Source organism: Haliaeetus albicilla, chromosome 17, assembly GCF_947461875.1.
Source record: "Haliaeetus albicilla chromosome 17, bHalAlb1.1, whole genome shotgun sequence".
Taxonomy (NCBI): Eukaryota; Metazoa; Chordata; class Aves; order Accipitriformes; family Accipitridae; genus Haliaeetus; species Haliaeetus albicilla.
This window is the reverse complement of record NC_091499.1, coordinates 25,382,100-25,402,888: the sequence shown is the minus strand read 5'-3', so window position 1 is coordinate 25,402,888 and position 20,789 is coordinate 25,382,100. Positions and strand designations below refer to the sequence as shown.

Below are 20,789 nucleotides of genomic sequence, written 5' to 3'. Positions count from 1 at the left end.
CTATTGTTATTCCTGTTAAAAAAAAAAAAAATAATTAATGTAAGAGCAAATACTAGCTGCACAGGGCAATCTAAGGCATCAAGGCCTAGCACAATGGATGATATAAAGTAGGAAAAAATCTAAAAGCAAATTATTTGCAAAAACGTTTTAAAATTAGTACTTGGCTATTGGAAAAAGAAATTGAATTAAACACATATGTGAATAAAAAAATATCCAAACCTCCTGAATTGTGCATATATAATTATGAATACACAATGAATGAATAGAACAAAACAGGTAGATAAACATGGAGTTACTGCAGTTTGAAGCTACAATTTTCAGAGGATGGCACTTTACCTGTCAGCAATGTCACCAAAAATCACTGCTCCAATCAAGACTCCAAGCATGAATGTAGGCTGGATTAATTTTGCAAGCCATTCTCGGTCACAGACCAGATCCCACTGCGTAACAACAGTGCTCTTCCACTTTGTGTCATCATAGAGAAATCCATCAGAACAAGGAAATTTGGACTTGTTGCCTTTGTATTCATATGCCAGATCCAAAGTGACTTCTCGTTTGAACCTGCTGCACTGATTAAGTTCCCAAATTTCTCCATTTTCCAGCTGGACTACAATGTAATTTTCTGTTGATGTCCATAGTGTCCAGATGTCCTCTATACTTGATTCAGAAGAGTTGTAGAAAAGAACACTACTCACATTTCCAGGGATCCCACATACAAAGTTAGGAGTAACAGCCATGAACACAGATGCTAAGTAATGGATACCACATGACATAGCTTGAAAGACAGATGCAAAATAGACACATGCTTGAAATCTGTAAAGGGAAAGAAAAAAGTTTACTGAAGAAAAGCCCTCTATACATGAAAACAAAAATCAACATAATTGTTTTGCTAGGATCAGTAAATGGAGACATCATTAAAGTTTCTAGTGTTTTGTTATATAGTTTTGCTTCAATATTAGCTAAGCCCTGCAAGAGACCAAAGATGAGAAAAGATCCACAGTAATCTATTGTCAGGAAATAAACGCTGCTCTTAGTCATGTGTTTAGCCATACACAGAGAAGACCATTTAAAAAGAAACAATCCTGAACTTAAGCACTTAGTTTGAAGCAACCTTCCACCCTCCAGTTCTGTGCAGTACCTCACGCCAGAATAAGGCCTTAGATTACTGGAATGGTTAGAAAAAAAAAAATGTTGCAACCTCAGGTCCTGAGGGATAGAGATATGTGCATCAAATAAAACAAACCAAAGACATTACGCCCTTCATTTCACCTAATTGTGTCTATACAACTGTATTCTATCTATCTTCCATCTCTCTCTATTGCCTCCAAAAGACAAAGAGAGAATACATGTAGAACATGCAGAGGAAGATAGAATCTGAACAGTGTGAAATGTTTTGTACCAAAACATAGCTGTAAACTGGGTTGGGTTTTGGCTTAAACAGGGTGTGCAGTCATCCATTAAAGATTGTATCATAAAGTAAACATGGTAAAATAATGTCTTATGCATAGCCTAAATTTTAACAGCTTTTAAAACATGCTTGAGACACAAGTAAACCTTAGCATATAAATTGCACACGTATTCTGATTTTCAAAAGACTTGCAATGAACTCTAGTATCACTGACTGCAAATTCTAGACAGTTTCTGATAATCTAAGCATAACGAGTCTTTTCCTCAATTAAATGTTAAAATTATGCACATAATTAGTACAACATCTGTTCAGAAAAAACAATAGAGCTTTGGTTTCTCCTCCACTTTTTATTTCCTGAAGGCCAATCAATTGCACTAATTTGAAGAAGCATTCAATGAGCTTCTATATATACACCCTTACTGCAGTATGCAGTGGGCCTTGACAGTATGAAACAAAAAGCAGCTTTTTTTAAATGATCAGAGGTTATCTCTGCAGAAGTTACAGGAAATGATGCCTAAAAAACAATTGCCTTGAAATGTCTTCTGGGAAAAGCCAGAGCAATTCAATCCCCGTAACAAATGCGACCTCTAGATTACTCCTCTCCAAAATGTATCTAATCTAGCCTTGAATTCCTGTAATAAAGATTGCAACAGTACCTGGCCTAGGACTTTTAAATCATCTATTATCACAATTTCTAATTAATTTCTAAACAGTCTATAACCAAGGTATTTAAACAGAAATTTCTGGATACATTGTCTTAATGTCCAATTAACCTTTCCAATTAAACAGTTCTCTTGTATAACCTAACTCCATCCACCATCCTCATTCTCCTCTGCCTTTTATCCTGTGATTCTTATTTCTTTCCTTGGTAAATGTAAACCCAGTTGCCTATCCTGTCTTCCAGTGGCATTGTTGCTGTTCAGATGCAGTGCTTTTTATCCCCCTTCCTCTTGACAACAACTCTATTGACTTTTCCATAGCAGTCTGAGGAGAGGGTTGAATTGCTAAACCCACCGAGGCAGCTCAAAAGCTAGCTCCACTTCCCTCTTAAAGATGCTGTAAAGCAATCCTCACACAGATGCTGTGCTGCTCTTTCCCAGCAAACCTCGTGAGAGATAGGGTCAAGAGAAACCGAACATAACCACAGCATCCGTTAAGCCTATTGATCCCCTCTCAAGAGAACAGCTTCTTGAGGACAAAGCAGCTAGCCATAAATCAAAGCAAGGCTAAAACAGCTCTGAAAGGCTTTGAGGATATCCTGGACCACAAAAAAGCAAAGGTTATTCTGAAATGTAAGCTTTGTCCCCCTATTAATGCAGACAAATGTGGTCAACAACATTTTTTAGTTCCTCTTCTCTAGTTTCATCCTAACTGTTCCCACCAAAACACATGAACTCATTTTAAAAATAGCAGAGCAAGATCAAATTCGACAACTTGGGTTATTGTTGCAGTATGCAGAATGATTGAAATCAGGACTAGAAGACCTGTCGCAAATTAGCAAATTAAATCCCTAGAAGCTGTGTAGTTACATCCTCTACTAGCTAATAAAAAGTGGCATACCTGGAACCAGGATCCCCAGTATTTGCAATATCTGTCATTATGCATCAGGAAACTGCAGTGTCAGATAGCCCAGTTAGTATTTCCCAGACAGAGGAAGAATGAAATAGTTTCAAACTCCCATACATTCTTCTTGAGTTTCCTAATTATCTCTCGCAGTACAAGAAACTTCAGGTTCATCATTTCTTTTCTACCCAGTAAGAGTGAGCAGGAAAAATACATTTATGCCCTTTCTTGTTGGAGAGGCTTAAAAGAAGATAACAACTTGTAAGGATATGGACAGAGAAGATGGCATGAATCAACACACTACATTATTTTTTAAAAATCCAAATCCCAAGAGCATCACCAGGGCTATGATTTGGATCAGGTCTAGCTAATCTCTGCACTAACTGCTCCCTTGAGAGTTTTATCTTATCTCTTCCTGAACACTTCTTGTGATCATACTTCAACAGCCAATTTGACAGACTGCTCCACTGTCAAATCTTTCTGTTGGAAAGTTTCTCATTAAACCTAATCTTGATGTCCCCTTTTCCAGTGTAAGACTATTAACAGCTTATAAAATATCCTTGTGCAACCTTGAATAAATCTTCCTTGTCTTCTATCACTTCGTTGTACAGAATTGTCAGTTATCCCCCTCCAGTTACTTTCTAAAGCTATATAAATTACAGTCCCTTACCCTTTCCTCATTTTTCCTTTGTGTCCTGTAGAACAGTTTCCACCGCTATAAAAAGCAATAAAGGATTTATTTTAAAGAAATATCTGTGTCATGCCATATTTCACCCATCTTTGAAGGGTTTAACTTAGAACTAGATATAACTGATTCTTGTAAAAACGTTCTTCCATTTTCAGTGTTATGAAAACCTTATTCAGTTCCAACAAAGAAGTCCATTCTGTAGCGTCATTATTTTTCTTACCTAATTTGCAGCACCTATGCTAAGCAAACACAAAAAGTCAAACAGAATGCCAGATGTACATTAATAGACATAATTTATGCTGTTTATGACTTCATTTAAGAACAGCAAAACATGTGTTTTGACAGCAAAATGGCCTGCAGGATGGATTGCACTGCAGTTTTTGACCTCTAACTGCTCAATAAAAAAGCCAAGGATCAGGCAGGGGGAGCAGGAATATGGGAGAATAAGGCCTGATGTGAAGTTAGAAAAGTGTTTGGCAGCACCAGTGGCTGAAGGCATCCCACACGACACTAATGGGCTGCTCCCCTGCCTGTAAAAACTATCTGCTGCTCTCTCCAGTAAAATTCCACAATGGGCTGGCTAAGACTCCCTCTGTGTGAATATATATATATATATATTTTTTTTTTATATATATATATATATATATAAAAACCCCCACAAAAAATATCCTGAAAGCCCTCTTGTGCTGTGAAGGCAAAATTCATTGCCAACTACAGTAGTGTTGTAACAGCGTCCCCACTGATGCTAGATTGAAAAGCCCAGCCTTATCAGCTGCATAACGAAACTCCTGTGGGTAGGAAGAGCTTTTCTTCTAGAAAGACCAGTTGCGTAGAGGTCAGGATATTCGTTAACTTGCATCATTACCAAAAAGCAATTAATTAGGCTGTTAGTGACAACATATAGAAAGCATGAAAAATATGTAGGGAGGATGATACGTGGGATGGGAGAATACTATAGATGCATTGAACTTTGCTTTCCAGAACAGCTGAAGATTGAAAGGGGACAGAGAAAGACACAGGCCCAGCCTCATGGCAGACACGGGTTTGTTGGAACAGAGACTGGGGCAGGAGACAGTGCTGAGCAAGGAGGAACATACAGCTGCTGCCTGCTCTATTGCTAGCCCGGGATCCCTCCCTTTGGACCTTTGGGTGCACGAGTTTTATCTCAGCCCTCTCGCTGTGGCCATGTCAATGCTCTTCCCCAGCCTTAAAACCCTGGGGCTGTTTCTCGGGCGAGGGCTGAGCAGCTTCTGCTCTTTGTGGGAGGACTTGGTGCTGGGGGAGCCTGGAGCAGCCCCGCGCTGGGGCAGGAGGTCGCAGCAGAACGTATACAGGTCACACACTTCACTGACCCTCAGGCACAGGTTAGTCTATGCTGTCCTTGCTACCGACTGTAAATTATTAACTTTTTTCCCGAATTCTTAATTTAAGGACACCAGACTGATAAGAAACTCCTTTATTACTAAGCTTAAATCTCTCTATTGCAGGCAAACATGTAATATAATCCTTTTGGTATCCTCACCAAACTCCATTTTAAAAGATAAATTTCCCTGAATAAAGAAACACTGCTGCTCATGCATCAAAATGGTAAGAAAATACCATTGCAGTAGCAATAAATACTCTCGAAAGTCACCAAAACAAAACGAAGTCTGTGATTTATTTTCCTGGACTGATCTCAAAAAGGGCAGTTTTTAGCAAGGGTATTTTATATGCCAGTTATCTTCGCATACACACATCAGATTACATAACGTATATTGTTGCAAACAGTAGTTTTCAATAACCTATTTTATAGATTTTCTTCTTTTTAAAAAACACACTTTTTGCATTTTTTTTAAGATCTGTGAACATGATGACTGTACTAAAAGGTATGATAATCTTTGTCAGTGTTTTTCCATCTCTTCAGTGACTTGCCATGGGAGATAATTATTTGGCAAGCACATTTTGTCACTCTTGCCAGGAGTGTCAAATATAGAAGTCAAGAGGACTTTGTAGGTTACCGCTCCAGTATAGAGACACTTAATGAATACCAGAAGTCAAATGAGCATAAAACGGTCTTCACAACAGCTTGAGCAAGACACAACATGAAAACGTTCCAGTCTTTCTTAAAAATATTTCTGTGAAATTTCTCCCCAGTTATTCTTTTTTCCAGTTTACGGCTTACAGTAAAAAAAGACTTTTGCATTCTCTAACACCTCCACACAAGTTTTAATACCTCATCAGTAAGAAAAGCAACTGGTAATATCATAATGTCACTACCTGAATTGAAAAAATATTCTTCTACAAAGATAATGAACTAGATCTCAGACCACCGTCGCTCTGGCTGTAGTCTCATGACACAACACCTCTGTGGCACTGTCACTGTAAGGTATCTCCTCCCTTCTCCTTTCCCACTGTTTATTCATCCCCTGAGACACAGTGCACTCCACGCTCAGTTGCCGTGGTACTTTTTATGTGGACCAGCTGTGAATTTTATCTAGGAAACTGTTCTAACTTGAAAAAAAAGTAAAAAATAGAAAATTATTAAAAAAACCAAACCAAGCCAGAGTAGTTGCTTGGTCCAATTTATATTGCATCCATGCAAATGATCTGCACCAGTTGTGCAGACACTAGGTTGTTAGACACTAATTTTATGTTAAATAAAATATGTTTCTGATAATATTTTTTTCCTTGTCTGTCCATCAAAGAGAGGAGAGGGGGAATTACTAGATACTCATCAAAAGCTAACATAAAAAATTAAAAATCCTTTTAGTGTAGGATAGAATCACAAGGCTGTCCTGTGATTAGCAAAAGATTTGTACTATTACACAGGTTTTACAAGAACTATTTTTACTGTTTGTCTTTTCAATCATCTTGTTAGCAAATTGCTTATTCAGAAAACACAGTACGTTTTTGTTGTGCAGTGTACACTCAACAGGATTGCTTCAGTGGAAAAAAACCTTCCAGATATTTACTATTTCTGAAAGAATTTGTGTTCAGTAACCACTTTCACCTCTGTATTCCATCCTCGTTTTTTTAATGTGAGAAAAGCCATTCAGCATTCTTTTCACTCTAAACCAGAAAGCTGTGATGCCCTTACACTTACTTATTTTTTGAGAGGAAAAGAGCTGAATGAGACTCAGGAGCAGTATTTTTGCTATGGTGCAGAGAGCAGATTTGGAAGCAGCCTTAAATATACAACAGACATGGCCTTATTTGACTTACAGTGTCAAGAGTGAACTTCCTTCCCTCCTAAGGGCAGTTTAAACTACACTAAGACTTGGTCTCAGCCCACATCAGGAAGATGGTTATTTGCAGAATTCGTTTTCAGAGGCAGAAGATGCTGTGTTGGTTATCCAGTTTAAATGTACCAACAGCACAGATGCAACAGGAATAAGAAAGCCTGTAGGGATCAGGAAGGCCCCAGGAATTATATATCATCACTGGTGACAATGTGACACAGCAGACACTTACCAAAACATTCTTACAATCATTTAAAACTGATTCTCTGAAGAATTGTAACATTTCTATCCCATTAAACTTAGGCACATTTCCCTTTGATTAAGACAAGCCTGGCATTTGTTCACTAGAGTCAAGAAGAAAAATATGTCAGCTGCTCACTGCTGCACATTTGGTGTAACAGCTTAGATGAGTCACATCAGTGTAAAAATCAGGAATTAGTGCTACAGAATTAAGGGCTATACTTTCAAAAAAAATTTTTTTTCCACAATTAATGCAACATGTCTTCATTTTTTACTATCTACATCAGGCACATCAGGTTTCTGTCATCACTTGTGACAAAATAATCCAGTTGACAAATACTGCTGGGTTTCAACAGTCTAGGAGCATAGCTTTCATCTATGGACAGCTACACACAGCAGAAAGGGCAGCTGCCATTAAAGACGCCCCGATTGTTTCTTGCTGCCCCTCTGCCAAGGGTTACTGCCGCCGGGGGAGAGCCAGCCAGAAGGACAGTGTGTTCGTGGATCAGCCACTTCGGCACAACGCACAGCCTTCTGGTTCAACTGACCAGGGAACTGGACTGGGCACAAAGGCTCCGGATTTGCAGTCAAGCAACCAAGCTACATACACATGTTCCACTCTTGACTTTACTGTGAAAGTAACTTCTGGATGGGGGGGGACACGTCACTGGGAGTGGTAGCTTTTTAATTGCTGGGGCTATATCCACTAACTTTCCTGCATGTGTCAACAAGGGATTCTGGAGAAGTCAACAATGGACTTGGAGCAGTATGGCAACGTTAGAGGTAAGCACAGCTCTTGCACAATACTCTAGGCTCCTTAGATGAAGGAAGATAAATGATACGTCACCTGCCATGGAGGGATCCATCTACAGATGGATTATGTAGTGAAGAGAGAGATCTACAAGACCTGCCTCTGTAACAAATGCCAACCAAACATCTCTGATGCAAAAAACCTGCAAAAACTGCAGTTTTTCTCCTTCACATATTTATAGTATCTATCTTATAAATAGTAGAAATAAAGCAATAAAAGGGACAGAAAAAGTGGACATTAAAACTATCCCTGAAAACAATGGTTAAACATTAAATGGTGCACATTAATGTCTAATCTTCTTCTAGTCAGCCTTCTTTTTGATTATCAAAATCATTATGAAATACATTTTTGTAATTCTGGTACATTTGCACCCATATGCATACCAGTAAAGCAGTCCTTGAACTTGAGGTCACGGCTCCAAGAGGGGCTACAGCACTTACCAGTGGAGCAGCAATCACAATGGGAACAAGGCTGGCAAGCTGGAATGGACTGCGATTGCAACAGCAATTCCAATACCTTTCAATGGCAAAGCGGGAATCAGTCTATTTTATTCTAGTTATCCAATTGTTCTTTCTGCTTTACATGTGTCACGGATATATACCCGTTAATTTAATTAAAAAAGAACATATCATGCAGTTTTTAAGTTATTTAGGTTTGTTTGGGAATTATTTGGGTCAGTGCTAAACACAGCAGAGTGGTTATGCTTGAACAGTAGTAACGCTTCAGGCTCTATACTTGGATGTTTCCATTGCAGGAACAGCATTTTTATAAAGATCTACCATCTAGAAAATTAGCATGTACTCTGTCTGCATGATATATTACTAGCATTACTTCTCACAGGGAAAACTCAATTCCAGTATCTTTGGCAACACTGTTTTCTTTCGGTCAGCCTCTTTTTTGGGGACAAATCCTAATCCCTTTCATGCTGTAGCGTTTCCATCAGCTTATGTAAGCAAATCATTTCACATCATAATCTGTAAAGTATCTAAAAGAATTTAAATGTTTTTATTGAGATTCCATCTAATTATAGACATAGGCAGTACTTCATGTATAAACTGTTATATTCCATTCTTCCTTTCCCATTTAGGAAATCAGATGCTTTCCGCTGTTTACCTTAATGACACATCGCACTAACTTTGTTCAAACTATATAAGTTCACACTTATTTTTCTGATTTTTTTTTCTGTCTATAATCCTGAAATAAAACTAATTGGTTTTCATAAGAATTATGTTCTTACTTATTTGTTATTCTATTTACATATTTCTGTTGCAAAACTCTGAACCTGGTATAGCTGAACGTACAAATGCATGGATTGAATACCTACTTCACAGTGATGAAAACTGTCTGTTCTGAAGCAACTAGCAATCTATTCTACAAAGACTATTCTGCAAAGCAATTACGTCTTACTGTTGTCATAATTAAATTATGCTTTTTAAGAACTTTTTTTTGTTTCCTGTTCATAGTAACACCTAAGAAGATTTGGATGCAGACAGCTTATTTTCAGTCTGAATTCTACATAAATTCTCTTCATGCCAAGCCACACTTACTGTTAAGCATGCTACCCAAGGCTTTAAATTTCTATACTGGAAATCTAATTCCTCCCTGCTTGGAAGATGATTGTAAAATTTCTCATTCTTACAGGTTTTTGAAAGTTCTCATGGGAAAAGGTAAAACAAGCAAGAAATCTGCATAATTAATTGAAGAATACTGGACATCACCTTCCTAGCAAACATTGGTAACCATTCCTGCACATACTTGTATCTTCTGAGTTTTCAGTTAGAAATAATAAGGAATATTAGTTCTGTGGATCAAATTATGTTTAAACCATTTCTGTAAATATTTGACAGAAATGTAATGGAATTTTGGGTTGCTCCATTGTTTCCTTCTTCCTTAATATAAGAATCCATAGCATTACTTTTGCAGCCTAGAATATGATTAAGATGATTTGGTCTATTTCTGTGGGCTTCATAAAGCATTGTATCACCTGGACAATGGGTCATTTTACTTTCCCTGCCTCCATTTGCAACTCTTACAAAGTTCTTTTAATTCTGACTTTCACCACCGTGACTCTTGATCAAGAGCAAAATAGAAAAGCTAAAGCAGACACCTTTGTCATATTAGCTTTTTAGGAATAATTCACTTAAAAAAAAATAATCACTTAACAAGATGTTACATTTAGGGAATTAAGTGTCATATAATACTGTCTTCTAAAAATCTGGGACAAAGTCAACATGTAAATCAAGGCATCACTTTAGGAAAGGGAACTCAGTTTCAGCCAGAGATTCTTTTGCTGCCAAAGAGAATACACAAGTTGCAATTCTGCCTGTACAGAATTCTACACTTGTAATTCTACAGTTCTACAACTTGAAGAAAGGGATTCGATTTAATGCACAGTCTGGTATGGTCAAAGTATTGTCTTCTATTAAACTTGGTTTTGCTTATGTATGAATTGTTTAAGCACATCCCTATTTAGCAGCTATGTTCTACACTGAAAAGGAAAATAGCCTCCACACCAACAGCTTTTCTCTCTTTGTGTAACAAGAGTAGCTGGTATCTTCTACAGACTTTGTTAAACTCAGTTAGGACACTGAAGAGGAGCAAGACATAGCTCCCTTCTTCCTCTCTTTTCAGGAGTCTACACTGATGATCCACCAATAAACAGTTCATCATCTCTTGCAAGGTCAGCCAGTCTGTCCCACCCACGTTCCTGCTCGGCCACGTAAGTATCCCTGGCAGGCTATCTTCTCCAAGGCAAGACAGGTTATCTCTAAACCCACACAAAAAAGAAGGTTACTGAGTGCAAGAGTACTTTCAGCTGCTTTTGCAGGTTTGTAGCTCACCTTCCCTCCAAATTGTTCCTCTTCACTGCAAATGTGTAGCCCTCTCTTTGCCTAGAAGTCCTCAAACCCTTCTCCCCAAATGGTCATGGGAATCTGCCCCATGATGAGACCTTATTGAATGATTAATTCCTACTGGAGAGCTTTTCAGTTTGTTTTGTTTTGATCAGCAGCCTGGTCATGAACTTCTGTGCAATTTTTGTTTATTTATATCCCCTTCCAGTTTCAGTCCTGGGTATTGGTTTGGCTAGCCTGTGTCTTCACAAGACAAGAAAAATATTTCTGTTTTCTCTCCTCTGAGAGATTTACACATTGTAGAGTATATAAAATAGTATGAAATGCCAAAAGTTGATTTAATAGATCTAGCATATTTTAATTACTGCCTTGATTTTAACTAGACAAAGAGCTTTTCTACAACCTCTCTAAAGAAGACAAGTCAAAATCTTAATAGCATTATTGATCTTTCCAAAGAAAAGGTATTTTCATTAGTTTTATTGGTCATTTATCTCTTCCATGACCAACTGAGTTATTCTATATTGTTCTTGATTTCTTAATGGAAAGCAACATTTTCATTTCCTGTCATTCAAGGAAGATGATTCTACTACCCTTCTCTTTAAACTGTTACAACTGGAAGTAATTTAAATTAAAAACAAAGAAATGCAAATTACAGATTTGACTGTTTCCAAGGCTAAGAGTGCTCTTTGGCCTCATATTAAACATATTCTGTAACGCTCTTTTACCTGCTTATACTTTCACAATACTGTCAGGTTCTTTCCTTGAGTCTTTCTCTTATGGTAGCTCATACAAGGGAATGATCTGGAATAATGCAATATATGGGTCCCATTCTCCACAAGAATCCAATAAAGAAGCTGGATTCTGCTCAGACCTAACAGGATTCTTCTACATAAATCTATTTTTGTACCAACCGCCACCTCTATTCTCAATGGAAAAGTGAGACAGAAGTGAGCTCAGCTACACTGATCTACAAAGGATGACAGTTCTGCGAAGAGCCTAAAATACAAGTGTAAATGAGATGAGGTCCCAGTCGCTCTGACCCTGGGACTAACATGAATTATCTCACTCAGAAGGGTGGAGCTGTAGCAAGTTTATGGTATTTCCCAGCTCTGCCGATCTACACCAGTTCCAAAGGTGCAGGAAAAAAAATCCAACCAATAATTTGTTCTGGAATATAAGCCATGAATACAAATTATTTAAATGAAATGTGGCCTCATCAGTATAATTTCACCATATGTCCAATGGCTTTGTGTCAGAGAACGCTTTTGGACATTGCTTATCTATTATTACTCATTTTTCACCTTTTGTATCTGACTTTCTCTCTAGCACTAGACAGACATCCACCAAATGAAATATTACATTATAGATATAGTAATATTTATTTACAGAACAAGGGCTAAATGAATATTATTATTAATATTTTCTAATTTTTCATCAAGGACACAAAGATCTGTGCCTGCAGTTTGAAGGCTAAAAAAATGTATTTTCGCCTACTTCATAAGTTCTAAATGATTGCATTTATCTTCCTTTTATCCTTCTCAGAAAGCCAGTTGCAGGTTTTATTCCCTCAATTTCCATTCCTTTGGGATTTCCATGTTTTCAGAACTGGCTTGATCTCTTATTTCTCTGATCTTAATGCTCTTGATTCAACAGTTCACCTAAATCAATCTTTCGTGGAATTACCTGTATTCAAGGAACTGACAGCAAGGATTGCTGATGGAAAGTAGCAACGTAGCAAGCATTTTAACAGTAGTATCGTTGCATACGTGACAATTTTTCTGATGTCTGACAGCAGAGCAATGCAAGGATCTGGGTATCTACTTCACATTGTCTTGAGATGCTGGCTAATGCTGTGACACAGAAAGTGTCCTGCCAGAAGCATTTCCCACATCTCAACCTTATAGTTAAGCCTTAAATAGTTAATTTAGGTAGAAAGTAAAGAATCTGCACATATACTGTACACTTGGATACAAAATAACTGTATACAGTATGCAATCCATATACATCTATCTATACTACTTCTCTAGATGCCCTTCTCACTCAATGAGGAACCACAGACAAATCTAGGTGCACCATTTATCTTGTCCTAAACCACTCACTGAAAATAAGACAGATGGATCATGTCCTTAAAGGGCCTAATTCTCCCCCTTGACAAGGTGACTAATGCGGATGTCTGAAGTTTATACTATATAGGCCTGTAAAGTTAGTGAGAGGAGCTCACTAGCGCCTTGATTTGGACAGCTGATTTCCCCACACAGCTAGCATAGACTTATACAGATGTGTCAGGTAGGAAATTGGATCCTTCCAAAACTCTTTCACAACTTAGAGAGGAGAAAGAAGTTGCAATATGGATGGAAAATTCTGGGCCATCATGGATACAACACATTTAAATGGCACTGAGCCCCATCCAAAGTGTGGTGCTGACTGCTCTTTATAGAGCAGCAAATTATTCCCAGTTCCTTGAAGCACCTTTTCGGCACTTCTTTTCTACTTCTTGCTGCCTTATCGACCTTTTCCATCAATTCTCCAGGGCTTGTCCTGTATTCCTGCCTCAGCACCACTGCTGAGGCTGCATCTCTGATGCTGCTATCTTATAGTAATGCCTCCAAATAATAGGAAGAGGAAACCCAACTTCACCTCTTAATGAAAACATATTCTTGAGGAAAGGGTTCAGTCTGTGATCCAACGGATGGTGCTTCTAGATTACTCAAACCACATCTTCATTGTGTGTGATTTTCAGGGAACATCTGCTCTGAGTGAGGTGAGCATTATAGTTTGGCTGTCAATGTATGATATTAAGGCACACATTAGCTCTCCAGGTAATTTCAGTATTTTTCAAAGACAGCTGAGATTTGTCTCCAAGTAGATGGACAATCTGACAGATCAACCATCATTATTAGTGCTTGAAAATCTGTCTTGTATGGTTTGTCATCACACTTTTTCCAGCCTTGGCCTTGCAACTGAGACATAGCTACCTCAGTTGATATTTTCTCTGTCTTGCTATTTTTTCCATATTTCTGAGAAGTTGAGAATCTCATGTTCTTGCTCAGCTGCTAGAACTTCATGCCTCAAGCTACCCTAAATAAAATGTCAGCTGTGTATGTATCTCAGTTCCATTCTCGTGTATAGAAAAATGGCAGCCCAGAAATTTTCATACCATGTGCTGAATGAAGGCTTCTGGGGCCTTAGAAAAATTCTCTAAATTTAACATTGTTTTCTACTTGTATTATTTCACTTCCTGCAATAAACTGGTCAAACTTTCCATGACTAAGCTATGACTTAAGCTATGACTAAAACATTTCCTTCCAACTTTAACATATCTTAGTACTGCTGAAAATCATTACTATTATGAGAAAATTATTGGCAGAACTTTTATAGGAGTGATATCCCAGTCCCAGGCATTATATTACAGGGAACACACTGTGCAGTGCCTTACATATTTCATTTTCGTTCATACCATAATATTTCGGGATGAAACAGCTGATCATCAGCTCCTTGATGTGTGTGATAATTGCTTCATGCTGCCATAACTATGTCCATGCTACAACTTCATCTAGAAGCCACTCTGGGGGGTTGCCAACATTTCAGAGGTGCAGCAGCTGGTTTACAAGTCCTAACTGATTTACTAGCTTGAATTTTGAGTGCTGCTTGTATTACAGGTTTTAGCCTTAGAGAAGTAATGGGTAGTACAAATATAATTTCATCCTGCTCTTATTTAGTTATTTTTCTATTATTGTAATCTACTTTTTAATCTACTTCTATTATTAGAATCTACTTTTTCAATCCAGAAACAGGCAGGGTGAGGTTGACAGCATGTTCTGATGCAACACACTTTTGTCTATGCAGATCCTGTGCTAGACTGCCTCCGATACGACCTGGATCCCAGCAAATACTGTTAGTACCTCTTGCAGACCACACTGCTAGAGGAGCATGGAGCATTATCCAGGAGCTCTTGCCAGTATCCAACTTGGGTTCTGAGTCTTGAGAGTGTTTCTACTTTGCCTAGTCAGGCATAGATAATAAGATTTTTGTTTAAGCTGCTAGAGCCTGCTCTGTGAAAACACATGGCTTGTCTTGCTTGTCCAAGGCTACTAAGATGCCATTCAACTAACTGATCAAGTACTCTTTGCAAAATATCTGGACGTGCCCCTGTCCCCCAAAAAAGGGGAAAAAAATGAAATGCAGCCAAGTCCACTTATTTTATCCTATGAACATCTGAGATGAGCACAGGCTGATTCAGGTTATAATATAGCATAGTTATAAAGCTGAAGAACATTTATCAAGCATTTCTGTCAACTACCACCCCTGACTAGGAGCCAAAAGAGGACTTAGATTTGAGATTCTTCAGTCTGGCACATTCCAGTAAACACATCAGCTGTCCACTGACACATTTTGAAAAACTGAATGACAGATATGTTGCGATAAACTTTTCCACTGTATAAAGTAGCCAGTATATGGGGAAAAAAAAGGTTTTTTGAAAATAATCTCTAGACCACAGTATTTTATTCATCTTCAAGAAACTACTCAAAGCTTAAACAGAAATTCACATTATACTGTTTAAAAATATTAGTTTTGTGTAGGACGTACTAAATACTAAATGTATTAGTATTTCAGAAAAAGCTTGTAATGTTTCCAATTTCTAAGTTAAAGCTAATGATCTGTTCAAATGCTGAATATGATTGCCTGTTTTTCCATACTAACTTGGTAAAGGAAAACCAATTTCTTTACATGTCCAGGAAGTACACTTCTCCACTTGAAAAATGTATTTTTGTTGGGGAAGAACCTTTCAAGACATCTGTAAAACATTCCACTTTGAAAAATCATTGCTTGAAAGTATTCTTATTTTCTTTTTGTGAAAAGAAGTGGTGAGCATGATCTTTGAGATACTTGGGACTCTTTGTTACTTGATACAAACCCAAGAATTCCTGGAAGTAACATCTACACACCACAATTTGCAGGAGACGTAATCTGATCACAAGAGCTGTGAGCTATGAAACAAGAGAGAGGATAAGGGCATCAGCATGAAAATAAGAGCCTGGAAAAGTTCTGAGATGTGAAAAGAAGATAGACCATTTGGTGTAGGACTTTAGAAGTGAATCAAGACTCCTACAAAGTAGGAAGAAGAGAAATGGTGTTAGCACTGAGTGTTCAAATATTGCTACTACGGCACTGACCAGCAGCATCTGCACTGCAAAAGTCCATTGAAAGAATCTCTACAGAAGCCAAGCCAGCTTTTTTTATGAGCTAAGCATAGTCTCTGGTCTATTTGTGAACGCTAGAAAAGTTCCAGGGAAATTAACAGAAAGTGTTGAAACTGCTGGCAAGAGTATTAATCTCTAATAAACTCCATGTTTGGCTGCAACAGGTGAGCATCTTATCCAAACAGGCAGCCTGTCCTGCTTCTCTCCTCCTCACAGCAGCCATTGCTAATCCTTGTATTGGTCGCTTCTAAAGTCCAAATTGGAGCAACTCCACTGACCAGGCAACAAGTTCGTATAAGACAACAATGTAAAGATGTTAAAAACTGAATAAATACACAAACATTTCAGTAAAGAGCAGTCATTGTTAATTTATTAAATAGTCTAACTGCCAGTAAAATACTTTATTTATAAAACCAACATTTGAAAATCTGGATAACTTACTCAACTTTGTAAAAGACAGAATACTTTAAAAGGAAAGGCAAACTTCTAAAAGATTCTGGAAATACTTCATTACAAAACCTGGAAATAGTGTCAGTGACACCCAATCTTCCCCTCTCTCCCTGACAATTTTCACCACCTGCTTTTAGCTAAAGTATAAGCCAAGATTTGAAAACTGTAAATCACAGGGAAAACTCTACATACCACATAAGCTGCATCTCATAGCTATCAGACGTTCCAGCTGGGAAATCAAATCCTCACTCTCATCCACACTTAGGATAAGAGGTACCTTACCAGATTTCTCTGTAGACAGCTATTCCTGATTAGAACACGATTCTGTTCAGTACTCTGTCATGGTGTAGATCAGAGCTGCAAAATACATAGCTTGTTTCTAACCAGCAACCAGATAAGTAAGTTCTGTGTCCTGCTGGTAGATTAAAGTCACTGAAGTTATTAAAAGTCCTTTAGTTTACCTGGGAACTAGATATGCGGGCAGCATGAGCCAGCCAGCCAGGTCCTAAGGCATGCCCCCCCTCTACACACGTGCTGTGCTACCAACCTTACGGCCGTGGGTCACCTTTCCCCGTTCCCAGTACGGGGACCTGCCAGGGACGGCAAGTGGCTGACTCTGTCTTCTTTACCTGACGGGCTCCTGAGCGGGTTTTTGCGGCTGAGGTGGGTGGGCAGAAAGGGCCTGGGGAAGGGGCAGGGGGCAGAGGGGGAGAGCCCATGGGCACAGTCTGGCAGGACCTGCTGCACGGGAGAAGGGTGCAGTTCAGTGCAGGTAAATTGGGATCTTTAAGGCCTGGCAGCTCATTAGAGATGAGGCCATTTGAGGCAGACAGGACCATTTTTTCTCATTCACCTCTGCAATAGCGAGCAGTGATCTCGTGCTCCAAAGACAGACTCAAGAACAGTGTTTAAAACAACCTTCTTGAATTTATAGGCCACAGATGCTACCCATGCCCAAATTCAAAGACAGGCATAACGTCTTCCTTTAACAGCAAAGGATACAGAAGCCATTACATTTTTATGGTTGTGCATGCATGTCTTGAGACCCCAGTAAGAACTATAGCATCACTGAGACTTCTGAAGGAGAGTCCGAATGGAAAGCAAAATACTGTCAGCATCCATGTGAATGTCAATTCTGCAAAATTCACAACCTTAACCAAAGTGAAAGGTTTCTATATTACCTGTATATGAATAATTTTTATATAGCTATATATATGTTATACATATTACATATATATATAATGCATACATACTCTCTCCATGTATATATTTATATACGCATAAACAGCTGGCCACTCTTTACTGCATCTGTCAGATTTTAAGAAAATCAAAACAGTCTCAAAATACTAACAGTCATGCTTGGATTGCTCAGCATCTGACTGTGGCAAATCTACAGAACCTCTATGTAGTGCATAGGTTATATGGGCCTTATAAGAATTGCTTGAACTGAAGAAATGACCGATTATCTGTCAGTGTCATGATGCATAAATACAAACTGATCAGAACTAACTTCACAGTTAAAGTTAAGAACAACTTTTTATACGAAGCATGATCATTTATCTAGCAGTATCAAGGGATTAAAAAGAGTTTTTTACAACCTTTTTTAAATAGGTGCATCCAACATAAGCTACTATTATACTTACTTTTAGCATGTGGTCTCTGAAATCTCAAACATCCATGAGTCTAACACGACTATGCAGATTTTGGGGAAATGCAGTTCATCTCAAAGGTCCTAAACCTAAAGCAACCCCTATTGAACTGCATCTCAAATAATCTGCCCCCTAGATGTGAGGTTATCACTGTAGAATTGTTCTCCCTTCAATTGCAAGAGGTAGTTGTGGAAACATTATCTGAAGTATTGATAAATGTTCTCGAGTAGGAAAACTACTTCAGTAGTTAGGAATGACTACTTTCCTGTTATTTCAGTATTCAGCATCAAGTGCCTGCTGGCCACAAAGACCATGCAGGACAGAAGAGCAACAGCAAAATAAACGGATTACTAGGATTTCTCTCCTAGTTCACCCAGAACAAGGTATTTTTGTTGCTGACCCAGAACTGCTAATGAATGAGTTATTGTTCAGATAGTTATGCATGTAAGTCACAACTTAGCCAAACATGTAATTTAAGGATAGGTCCCAGTTAAGCAAAGGAAAAGTCTTTCCATCCTAACCATCTGCAGATGCTATTGATAGCCACCACTACTGCTTGCACATGATATTAAGAGCCTATTCTGCTGTGGACTTCAGCTATGCACTTCTATCATTAAAAGGAGTTGCCAGGCTTTGTTCAAAACGCCGCTCCTGCCTGCCCCCAGTAGAGAGGAGATCAACGTTGTGGGCTAGGCTAGCCCACTGGTGATGGAGCTAGGAAGTGCAACACTGCAATTCAACAACTTGAACTTGTGGCCACATTGTGACACCTGGGTCTATTCCAGACATCTGCTCCGAGGAGTATACGCCTTCAAAATCCATGCTGATCAGCACATTGTGAAAGTACAGGACAGAACCCACTGTGAGGATGTGTGCCTCCTAGTCTTACAATTCATATTCTGTAAAATTTCATTTTTTTGCCAAATGTTTCTTCTCCATTACCTGCTATAAGCAGAGTCTCATATACCAGCCCTGCATCCACAGCTACAGAAGCACACACACCACATCTGTGTATCCCATCTAACAAAACCAGGGCTCTATGCACACACATCATAACCACAAGCCACATGGAAGAAAACTCACCACAATGCATCACAGCATCTACCATACAGATAACCCCTTGCCGATAAATATACATACTCCACGTATCACATGCAACAAGCCCAACCTCAATAAAAACGTGTAATCTATCGCACACAACAAACCTGTGCCCCTGTGCAGAAACAGCCCGTCTGCGTGTCACGCAATGCTCCTAAATGTGCTGCATGTACCCTCCTATCACCCATCAAGTGCCCAGGCTGTTCCAGGGCCTGGGGCTCCGTGCGTGAGGATGCACGTGTGTGTGGATGCACGCACGTGTGTGTGCACACTCACCTGTGCAAGAAATGCATGAACATTACGTGTCTAAGACTGCACATACATGAATGCGTGTGACTACACACACAGTGTATACGAACGGACACGGTGCCTACAGGTGTGTGAGCCTATGTGTGACTGGGTAGCACGCAGGCGCGTATGCGAACGTGGCACACGTACAGGCGTGTGCGTGTAGCACGCGTGAGCACGTGCAGGGGTGCCAGCGTGCCGTGGAAGGCTATATACGGGGAGGGGGCGCAGAGTGCTGCCAACACACGTGCCAGCGCCTGTCCCGGCAGCGTGAATTTACACGCCAGGGTGTGAGCGCGTGCGTGTAACACGCGTGTCAGCTCCCCTCCGTGTCCGTGTCAGTCTGCGTGTGCGCCCCCCCCCCCCCCCGCAGCACACGAGGCTGCGAGGACACGCCACGCACGGTGCCCTCTCCCTGCGCCAGCCGCCCCGTGCCCGTCAGTCCCGGCGGGGGTTAGCTATGATACCCTGCCTGCGTGGGTGTCCGACAGTCCCTGCACGGGGACGGGCGACCGCCACAGTCCCCCGTGGCCGTGCGAGCGCGGAGGGGGGTGGGCAGCGGCCCCCAGCCCACCGGCGCGGTCCCCGCTCGGGACGGGACGGGGCTGGCCCGGTACCTGCCGAAGTGTCCCAAGGAGTCGAAGAGCCGCTCGGAGCTGGGAGCCATGGCGGGGCGGCAGCAAGCCGGCAGCCTCGGCGTCGCTTGTCCCGGCGGTGCGGAGAAGAGGCACCGGCCCGGCCCGGCCCGGCCGCCCCCGCCGGGCTACGAGGCCCCGCCCCGCCCGCGGGAAGGGCGGCTCGCGCGGCCCCTCAGCCAGGCGGGGCGGGGCGCGTGCCTAACGGTCGCCGCCCCGCCGCCAACCGTCCCCTTCCGCGCGGGAGCCGGTCCTGAGGCGGGACGGGCGGGACCTGCAGCCCCGGCGGCCCCTCTTCGCCTCAGCGCGGCGGGGACACCGCCGGCCGGGCAAAGTGGGGGGGGGGGGGGGGGGGAGCTGGGCGGGCTTCGCGCGGCGGCAGCGGGGGCCGTCGCTGCTGCCTTCCCGCGTTAGGGCTGTGGTTCCTGAGGGAGGCGTTTAGGCTCTGGCAGCGACTGAGCGCCTCGGACGCTTTCCTCTGAGGGATGGGTCTCTGCCTACCCCGTCGGGCAGCATCTGCCGCACGCTCTTTTTTTTCCCCCATGAAAATTAAATTAAAGGAGGCAATTACGGGCTTAAATGCTCCTGTGACAATCGTTAATAATCTGGTGTTTCAGGGTCTAGTGTATTTCATGTGGACGTTTTCAATTAAAGGAGGGAATAAACAATTCTTTCCCAGGACGGCTTC

At 40.6% G+C, this 20,789-nt stretch overlaps 1 protein-coding gene across 4 annotated transcripts in view; it reads right to left on the bottom strand.

Moving 5' to 3' along the window:
• The window catches only part of SLC22A16 (solute carrier family 22 member 16), a 68,085-nt gene that overhangs the window by 17,475 nt on the left and 29,821 nt on the right, over positions 1 to 20,789 (bottom strand). For 3 of the 4 annotated variants that reach the window (XM_069805081.1, XM_069805083.1, XM_069805082.1), the window contains one exon: positions 337 to 813. In XM_069805081.1, the coding sequence (XP_069661182.1) occupies positions 337 to 813 (477 nt within the window). Of the gene's footprint in view, positions 1 to 336; positions 814 to 20,083; positions 20,249 to 20,789 lie in introns of those variants that run through there. The other variant, XM_069805084.1, reaches the window with a different exon arrangement.